The sequence below is a fragment of the Botryllus schlosseri genome, chromosome 2 (assembly GCF_051294905.1).
Source record: "Botryllus schlosseri isolate E-star chromosome 2, Bs_hap1, whole genome shotgun sequence".
In the NCBI taxonomy this organism is placed as follows: domain Eukaryota; kingdom Metazoa; phylum Chordata; class Ascidiacea; order Stolidobranchia; family Styelidae; genus Botryllus; species Botryllus schlosseri.
In genome coordinates, this window is record NC_137237.1 from 7309828 (window position 1) to 7320536 (window position 10709).

General features: G+C 42.2%; 1 protein-coding gene across 1 annotated transcript; it reads left to right on the forward strand.

The window, feature by feature from the left end:
- Positions 1-8335: 8335 nt before the first annotated feature.
- On the forward strand, positions 8336-9967 carry LOC145456033 (succinate-semialdehyde dehydrogenase, mitochondrial-like). The gene has a single exon (XM_080334066.1). It carries the CDS (start codon positions 8469-8471, stop codon positions 9903-9905), a length of 1437 nt encoding a protein of 478 aa, XP_080190192.1. The 5' UTR covers positions 8336-8468; the 3' UTR covers positions 9906-9967.
- Positions 9968-10709: the final 742 nt, after the last annotated feature.

Sequence of the window (10709 nt, forward strand, 5' to 3'; positions counted from 1 at the left end):
AAAGATATGTCATTCTCGAAAACAGCATGTTTGCATGTGCACACTGAGATCGTCTATCAGAATCTATTGACCAGTCAAAAGCGATCAGGCACGGTTACTCACGAGACTAATATCACATTCGATTGCAGTATAGAGACTATGTAAGAATTATCAGATTAGGGCTTTTTGTAATGTCTACACAGTTTAACAACATAACTCAAAACTTCAGGGAAACATTCGACACACATATAATTAGGAGATTACACAAATCAATAACCAGACGATAGCAAGTCACTTGATTACTGGGGTAGCTGAGAAGCTTCACTATTCCGAAAAAAATAACTATTTTTCTGGATTCCAGTCATTAAATTGTCAGGTTACCCTAAGAAACGCTGCACACCAAATTTGGTTCAATTCTAACAAGTATAAGGTTCCGCAGATCCAATTAAAAATTTTAAATTATACAGGAAAATTAAAAACAAAATTAAAAATATTTCAGTCAACCCCATGAAATTGTTGAGCTGTCTTCAAAGACGATGCGAAACAAATTTGACTCAATTCCAACCAGTAGATGCGGAGTTATTGGAGTTTTTGTTGCTAATCCTTGGACCAACAACCATTTAAGGGCTCACAATTTTCCTTCACTCATCCCAGACGACATGTGAGGCACTGCCTCGCTTGCCTCCCCTAACGCCACGTCACAGACGTAACAAACGCTGGGTATGTACTGCTGTAGTGACCATGTTTGGCTCCACCCACTCATGTGGACAGAAAAATATGACGCCCACTATACGAATCATATGTATTAGACAATTAGTGCTAGCAATATGTCACGGTTGTTCAATTGTGACGTAACAGTTGTTTAACATGTATGGCTCTTTGGGAGTTGTAATTGAAAATATTGGGCCAATATGGCTCTTCGGTCGAAAAAGGTTCCCGACCACTGCCGTATAGATACACGTCGGGTGGTATATCGGTATATCGGGTGGTAATTGTCCGTAGGCTCATACAACATGTTTTTTGGAAAGTATTTACATAATTATGGCATAATTTTTTAACTAAAAAGGCCATTGTTTAATGCACTGTTTGAAACATGTTTTGAACAAATTGTTTTAAAGCACCCTTTGTATTAAATGCAACCGTAAAGGTATGGCTATTCCCACGCGTGCTATACACCGTCTGCATGGGGAGGCGTTCGGCATTCGTGCACGCCTTTAGCATGTGGTTTATTTCCTGAATGTTCCACTTTAACTATTGATTATAGGGTGGAAGAGGGTAAAACTGTCATGAAAAGTAGTGATCCCGCTCCGATCCGACTCCGGCCGTAACAGAAAAAGTACTGATCCGGGTCCGGCCTAAAATAAGAATATTCAGTCGGATATCCGTTCCGCCTCCGGTCCATACTCAGCCCTGTGCTCTGCAATCTGCATTCATTAGCAGCGATCATGCTTGGTCTCGTCAATGCAATGATTACATAGTCGATGCTGCAGAGGACACACTATTTATTGTCAAACCATAGTGTCATGTATGGTGTGGCTATAGCGAGATTGAACGGCTCACTCCATTTGTATTACGTCACACTTTCCGTTTGGCCAAAGGCAATTTTACGGCCATTCTTGACCGGCTTCCCAATCGCGAAATTTGATAAAACGCGAATCAATGGAAAGCTGTTGATGCACTGATTACGAAAATATAAATCTTATTCTGCTCATAGTTCTGAAACACCCCAAAATCAGCCTTGAATTTTGCATTGTGATCGTGTTCAGCATTGTGACGCAGCTATTCTGTCTGGCAAAACGAGAATGAAGCTCAGGAGAAAGAACTAGACAGCCTTGTTGCGCAGCAATGCCGAATCGATCACCATGTGTGGCGAGATAGCGTAGTGTTATATAATCCACAGCTGCAACAGCAATGGGTTGTGGGTTCGAGTCGAGTGCCTTTATTTTGTGTTAGGAAACTTATGACACTTATGGAAACTTACGAAACTTAATTGAAACTGATGACACTTATGAAAACTTATGGGAACTTATGAAACTTATGAAACTTATGGAAACTTATGAAACTTATGAAAACTTATGGAACTTATGAAACTTATGAAAACTTATGGAACTTATGAAATCTTGTGAAACCTATGGCAACTTATGAAGATAAAGAGACTCTTGGAGGAAGAGCCGTTCAATATACAATTTAAGAATATCTTCCTATTGAAATGAACCCGAATATTTTCGGCTGAAACGCGTCAGGGGTAATCGTCAGCAGCTAGTAGAGAATTGAAAAGAACATTGTATAGCAACAATCGCAATGATATGTCGTACCGTACCTTATTGTCATCGCATATATATGTGCTGTGTCGATGTTTGATATGAACGCATGGCATCGCGCACACCAATGCTACTTAGTGCAATGGTGAGAGTTCAGTACACCCGCTTTATCTTATATTATAAAACTGACTGGAAATAAAATTTATTACCGTGAATTATACTGGACTCATTCACCTTTACTTTGCTTAAATTTATTTCGAATGTCAAGTGAAACCGTGGGCGTTGTCAATGTGAAGTAGGATAACTCGGAAAATTTTCGCGACCAGTTGGAAATTGAGATAAGTTCAGTTCATACCAAGTCAGAGCTCTTTGTTATAAGCACGAGAATGACAAATGTCCGTACAGCAAGCTCGGTTCGTTTTATACTATACAGTTCTGTAGTATTTTCCGGAAAACCAGAAGTAGATTAAATTCAAAATTGTAAAGTATTCAAAAATATCAGAAATAAATTAGAAGATTACCAGCATTTCGCTCCAAGTAGACAATTATATCGGAATTTGGGTATCTGGTATTCTCCTAAATTAACATCGAAATTTACATAAACATTGTTCGTAATTGTGGAAGAATTAAAGCTTCGCGTCTGGAGAGTTAGCATTTTTATATAATCTGTTGTGAAGAACAGAGAGTACATCAAAACAATGTGACGTCTACCAGCGCATCTGAGATATTGTGCACATTGCACAATCTTGAACTTTTCCCGCGCAGCAATCAAATCGAGTCGTGCGTTAGCATATGAAGATTGCGACACAGTCGCGTTTGCCGATTGACGCTGAATTGGTAACTTTGAAATAATAGTCGACGTCAATGCCACTCAAGTATTTGGATAAGCTATGCTTCCAGTTAAATCGTTAAGACAACCTTTTCGGTTCTCGATATTATTGAAAATACTCGTTAAGTCGTGATATACTCAGGGCCGTAACAGCACTTCGCCAGCCCCCCCCCAAAACGTTGGTCTTGGGCCCCCATAGGGTGATAAAACGGGCCTCTGGGGGGCGAAGCCCGCCAGACCCCCCCTCAGGCTATTCGCAGTTTACCGCTACTTATCATCTTTATTGGGTGTTCGTTTATTGACTGACATTTTCCCGGCTAACCGCGCGGAGCGCGAGAAAATTGTATAATTCATTATTGAGTCGGTCAATATGATCGATAATTTCATATATATTGCTATCAATTTTTATCCTCTCTCTGCTCACGTAATCAGATTTACCGGTAGAGCGGAGTGATGGGTGTTTGAAGGTAGGACCACTCCATAATAATAATTAAACATCTCCGGGCGTATGCCTGTTGGCAGCAACGAAACAGCACTTCATCAGGCCCCCAAAATACTTGGCTCTTGGGCTCCCATAGGGTGATAAACTGACTCCTCCCCCCATCACGTTGTTCGCTTTTACCACGAAATTAGTTGTACCCTTCAGTGAGCACGCGCCAAGCGCGAAAATTTTCGATTAATCATCATAAAATCGGTCAATAAGATCGGGAATTGCATATATATTGCTATCAATTTCCGGTCCTCTCTGCTCGCGTAATCAGATTTACCGGTAGAGCTGACTGAGGTGTCTTGGAAACTGTAGGACCCCTAAATAATAATTAAACATCTTCGGGCGGGCAGACCCGTTGGTATGACTTCGTTTCATGATGTTATTTCGTGACCTCAGCAATATCATAGAATGAACAATCGCATAAACGTACTAAACTAAAAGACGCACACGATTTCAAATTGATATTTCTTCACCGGCATATAGCCTAATTTTTCAGTGCGAGATGGTATTTGTCTTGCGACGAGGTTCGGATTGCCAAGACAGTAACATTCGTCGCCAGTCATTTAGGCGCCTATGGACAATTAAACCTATAGGTATCAGCATAAGCGCAGTCCTTTTCCGCCAAGGTTTTCTCGCTACCGATCGTTCTGGCACACCTCTTTGGGTCGCATGTTATATTGCCTAAAACTTTATATCTTGGTGCGTCGTGGCGCGGTAATGGCCAATGCCGATATGCCCATTTCTATGGATCTTGCGTATTTTTTCTTGGGTGAAGAGTATCCAATAATGAAGATATTCGGCAACTTGAAATCGCGCCGAGCGCGAAAAATTTTGAAAAAGCTGCATAAATTTTCAAAAAATACTCTATAACTTATGTTAATTCACGAAATAATTTTGGGCCCCCTTTGAGCTCGCCCCCCCCCCCCCAATTGGGGGGTTTGGGGTGCGGCAGTTACGGTCCTAGATATACTCATATACGACATATGAATATGTTGTCACTTATCGTTCCCAATGATTATGATTTTAAAAATTATATGTAGGTAGAATCACCACCCATCGACCAATAATCGCTGATGCACAACTGCCCATTGCCATCCATCGTTGCTCTGGTTAAACCTCTAATGAGTCTAGTCTCGTTGTCTCCTGGCAGTCCAGTCACAGGCGTGTAGCACCAGTACCAATATCCAGCCCTGGTAAACTGGTAGGGTAAAGGCAGAAACGAAATCCGTCGTCAAAATCGATCACTACTCAATAAGTAGCACTCATTTGGCGGATCACCGATCCGTTGAGGCAATTTCAAATTCTGTTTAATAAGTTTACATAAGTTTCCATAAGTTTCATAAGTTTCATAAGCTTCATAAGTTTCATAAGTTTTCATAAGTTTCATAAGTTTCCATAAGTGTCATAAGTTTCCTAGGACAAAATAAAGGCACCCGTCGAGTCCGACCGAGGTCGACTTCAGAATTCCTACCTAAGTGTTGGAGGCCCCTCCTCGCCATCTCATCCGTGTAACCGGTGTCTTGTAAAAAGTCTAGACCAGGGGTCTCCAACACGCGGCCCGCGGGCCGCATGCGGCCCGCGAGGTCCTATTTTGCGGCCCGCGACCTGATTTGAAAAAAATTCAGAAAAACGCTTAGTAAATCATGTTGAAACGCTAGAATTGATTTCAGTTGAAACATAATGTTGTTGTTTTTCAAAGTGAGCCATTCTATGTGCCCACTATCACTATTACTCACTAGTTGATACGGCTTCGGCATGGTAATATCATTCCATGGATGAAGAATTTGCTGGTACGAATGGGCATATTGCCTTGACGTGCAATGGCCCACCACTGCCAAGACCGAGACGCCTGCAAAACGACTTCGGGCGCTCCAAAAGACAATGCTTTACGAGGAGATAGTTGTCTAGCAAGTAGGCCTACCGTGTATAGCTAACCCCAATATTGATTCTTCAATCCATGGGTGGCCAATCTGCAGCAGTAGAAGGAAAATTATGCGGCTGTCGACACTTGTAATAGCAACCCTAAGTTTTCGCAGATACCCCCTGCATCAGCTGTATCTGGGAATCTGATCACATTGGCCGAGAAAGGATAAATATTTTATAGTAATATGTGAAACTATACTAATATTTATTGACGAAATTCACTCATGAACATGAAAAATTTTTCGCGCTTAGCGCGACCACAGATTGGTTCTCTGTGGCTATTTACAACGTAACTACTAACGATTTGGTGCGCATAGTAAGCCGATATGTGCATATAGATTAGTTCGGAGTGTACCGGCAATGGACATGGACATGATAACGTGGGTATTTGGCCCCAGCTAGTTTATCACGACTAACCACCGGTATGCGGCCGCAGGCTACATGAGTACGCGAAATGCGGCCGTGAATTACAAAAATGTTGGCCACCCCTGTTTTAGCGGCTCAAGAGTGTTGTCATTGTCAGGTATCGTGTACAGCTCATAGTCCAAAATATAATGACATTGATGATCATGATACCTTTTGTTGTATTTGTGTTTGTTCAATAAAATATTAGTTCTTTTGTGGTGACTATAACCGTCGCCTATGTTAGAAAGCACAGCGTTGTAATAACGTAGAGTTATCAGACGTGGTTGTTGAACTGCGTTGCCTACTTTTATATCGATATTGATGTCATGCGGCCCGCGGCCTCCAGGAATTTGGAAAAGTGGCCCGCGACCTATTTTGAGTTGGCGACCCCTGGTCTAGACGTAGACCGTGCTACAATTTGGCAGCTACCGAATAAAAATGAAGAATATCGGCATGGTGTAATTGACCACGACAGTAGTCTATAAACACCATGGATACAACAAACAACAACAACTCACAATGCAAAATTCGAGGCTCATTTTGGAGGGTTCCAGGAACATCAGCAGAGCAAAATTTATGACTTCATAATCAGTACAGCAGCAGCGTTTCATTGATACCCGTTTTATCAAATTTAGCGATCGGGAAGGCGGTCAAAAATGGTCGTGGTCAAATGGAAAGTGTGACGTAGCCCAAATGCAGTGAGCCGTTCAAGCATGCTGAGTCCACACCATATAGGACACTATGGTCAGACAAATCTTAGCAAATACCACCGCGCACTTCGAAGTCTCAGGGACGCTCTTAGCGAAAGAGTACGCATTTCCATCCGTGAATATACACCCATTGCACGCGAAACCAAAACCTACCTCAGACTTATACCGCGGTATAAATCCAGTAAAACAATTTAATCCAAATTAAGCATGCACGTAGGAAGGTACGCACTTGGGCAAGTAGGATTTATGGCCGCGATATAATTCTTAGTTAAGTCCCGTTCTCATGTGCCACCCTTTGATGACACTCTATTCGCTAAGAGTGCGTAAAGTCTAAATTTGTAAATCAAAGTGTGTGCGGAAACTGTGTTTAATTTAATACAGAAACATTTTGGTTTGACTGAAGAGGTAGTGAATTAGTCAGCACTCACTCAGTTAGAAGTAGAAGTAGCGACATCCAAAAAAAGTCAAAACTACTTCACGTGGAAGTAGAAAATGAAAGGTCTGGGAAGTAATCAAATAAGAACTTTCATGAAGTAGATTTGGTCGAAGGGTCACGTACTTCTGGAAGGTAATACCTTGGACATTGCTGGGTGCATATTCGCGACATATTATTATAAATGATTGAAATCATGTTGCGGTGCTCATAACAATGGAGGTGTCTTGGACCGCAAACTAATTGATTTATCTACAACACAAGCTACGAAAACAGATCCCTAATGACACCACGAATAGATGGAATCTTCGAAAATAGACTCAGTTACCGTGAAAAAGAGGTTATTTCACTCGTTTCTATCGTAATTCCACTCGTAAAAGTGATCGAACTGATTATCCCGAAACTACATTCTCTACTCTTTAAAATCAGAATTATGGAAAGTATGTAGTTTTGGCTAAAAATGTTCAAGTAGGATCGGAAGTAGTAACGTAACCGCTCGGGTACGAAGAGAAAGCAGGCAAAGCCTATCTGAGTACTTCGAAAAGGTAGAAGTCGTTTGTCAGAGGCCATCTCAACCTCTGTATGACTGTGGGTGCCGCCAAATATTCTGGTAGTATGCAGGGTGCCGTAAGCCAAAAATTGTTGAGATCCGCTGAAGTACCATGCCATCATTCCTCATCATATTTACAGTATCACCAAGCCGAGTAAAGCTATTCACATCATGCAACCAAGTTCATAAACTTTCAGCTACATAAAAGTAATTTGTTGCTCAGGCTGTTCTTTGATTTCTTCCCTCCTATATAGATATGCAATATCCTTTCGTGGTGATGTACCATCCCGTTTCTTCTTATGCGTAGTATCAAACTTGCTCTATAAAAATGGAACTTATTGACTTACAGTTTTCTTTAAGGTGACTCAATGACCTGCCTGTCACGTGTGAGGTGATTCGTTGTGGTTTGATTTGCGGGATACGAACATGATGATATAGTCTAATGACTCTAATCAATGTAAGTAGCCTACATCTGTCATTTATGTGAAAAAAGTGAAATAAGATCGAATATTATTATCGACGATTTCAGGAACAGCATGCGCTAATGAAAGTAATCGGCATCGACTACCGTCCAACAGTCTATAGTTAGTTACATCAAAACAGCAATCCCATTGCGACACATACGGTCATATAACACGACGACGCTTACGTTGTACAACATGACGTATGGACGTTGCACGTTGCGACATTGCGGTTCCATTATCCTCTCTCTTTTTTATTGAACTCCATTAGTCCTCGCTATGGAATTAAGCAAACTGAATATTGTCAGCAACTCCGATGCGGCAATAATGCAAACAATGAGGCGTCACGCTGGAATGACTCCGCAGAAATATAATTAGAAAGGTTTTACTGGTGGTGTTAGCATACGTAACGCGATAGAAAGCAGCTATGTCTTCCTACATTACGGATAAAGCGTATATCAACGGCGTATGGTGCCCAACGGCAACCACCTTTGAAGTGACGAATCCATTTTCCGGTGAAGTGATAGGAAAGGCAGCCAATTGTGATGAAGCATTGACAAAAACGGCAATTGAAGCAGCGAGCAAGGCGTTCGTTGCATGGAAAGGTTTAACAGCCAGGGAAAGAGCCGTCATATTTAGCAAATGGACGGATTTAATCCTTTCTGAGAAGCAAGCACTTGGCGAATTGATAACTTTAGAAAATGGAAAGCCTTTAGCACAATCTATCGGGGAGATCGCGTACGCTGCAAGTTTTGTTGAGTGGTGCTTGGAAGAAGGGAGAAGAACCTATGGAATCACTGTACCCAGTCCGCATCCGTCAAAGCGAATGATGACTATCAAACAGCCGATAGGTGTAGTGTCGATGATAACGCCATGGAATTTTCCCGCGGCCATGGCTACGAGAAAGGCTTGCGCCGCACTAGCGGCTGGCTGTACAGTTGTGTTGAAGCCTTCAGAAGAAGCACCCTTTTCGGCACTCGCACTGGCGCGCCTTGGGCAGCAGGCGGGGATTCCACCTGGCGTTTTTAATGTGATACCGACATCCCGCGCCAATGTCGCGCAAGTCGGGACCGTTTTATGTACTCATCCGTTGGTTGCAGCAGTCTCTTTCACTGGATCGACGGACACTGGGAAAATTATCCTGAAGCATGCGGCTTCAACGGTGAAGAAAGTCGCGTTAGAACTTGGCGGCTTAGCGCCACTCCTCGTATTCGATTCTTGTGACTTGCAGAAGGCCGTCCAAGGAGTCATGGCTTCCAAGTTCCGATATTCTGGCCAGACATGCGTGTGCTCAAATAGAATTCTAGTACAGTCCGGTATTCACGACAAGTTCGTTGCTGCTTTGAAAGATGCCATGGAAAAAGAATTGGTACTGGGTGATGGCATGAAACCTACCACCACCATCGGCCCATTGATCAACGAAGCAGGCTTGCGAAAGGTGTCTGATCAGGTTAAGGATGCAATTGATAACGGTGCTACATTGGTTACCGGTGGTCAAGCAGTGGGTAGAAATATGTTCGAACCAACGTTGATTACAAGCGTCAAGACCTCAATGAAATGTTTCAACGAGGAAACATTCGGGCCGCTCGCCCCAATATACAAATTTGACACCGAGGAGGAGGCATTGTCCATAGCAAATAACACAGATACTGGCTTGGCGAGCTACCTGTTCTCGGGTGACGTCAGCCAGTGCTGGAGAATTGCAGAAAAATTGGAAACTGGTATTGTTGGAATTAATGAAGGCCTGTTCAGTGTTCCGGAGGCTCCTTTTGGGGGATTCAAGGAATCTGGATTAGGCAGAGAAGGATCGACGTGTGCTTTGGACGAATTTATGGAGATAAAATATATGTGTTGGGGAATATGATACACTTACTGCGTCAGTAACTTGTCAATTACATTTGTCAAATTAAATCTGAATCGAATCAACTGATTGTACGAGTGAGGGCAGTGGGAATCATGCTTACGGTTGACTTTAGTTTGGCCTGCATCTAAACGGACTCTTACGTTAGTCGTGTCGATCCAGTTAATGATTAAGCTGGAAATATTACCGTCATATATTTGCAGACAATCAGCTGCCAGGTCGCACTGAAATTTGGAGGTTAACGAATTCGAAAACGGCTCTAGTTACACTCAGGAGTGTCGGCGGGCATTATTCGTTGAGCTTTTGTTTATAGATTGTTTTTTATTATAGTATTCCTTTACCGTTGGTCTATTCTTGTGGGGTCATGTCAATCAACGAGTACAATAAAAGTTGATAGTACGCATTGCGTAGCGTCACGATGGCAAAATTGACTGATAGCATTTTCGAAACGACCACCGAGTAACACACTGCTTCAGTACAGCTACTTGTTCCAATGGACTCGGTGCATGATACGATTCTGACGAATGCACACGACCATTAGAATGTCATGACTGATATTCGCATTTATGGCCATCAGACCGATTTATACTGTAGCCCTCCGCTTAAAAAATATTGTAAATGACTTTTCCTTGTTTGTGTGTACTTGTGTACATTGTAGAGCGGGTAGGAGTTCGTCATACCATCAATAATTATGACATTTCGACCACTATCATATAGGTTGCTCAATCTAATAGCCATTATGCACAATTGCGCATATACACATTATCATACACCTTTCAATAACCTACCCAGCAACCCCCACCAAAG

What these genes read in the sequence shown, in the direction of transcription:
- LOC145456033 (XM_080334066.1), top strand. Translation starts at nt 8,469, where the DNA reads ATGTCTTCCTACATTACGGATAAAGCGTATATCAACGGCGTATGGTGC.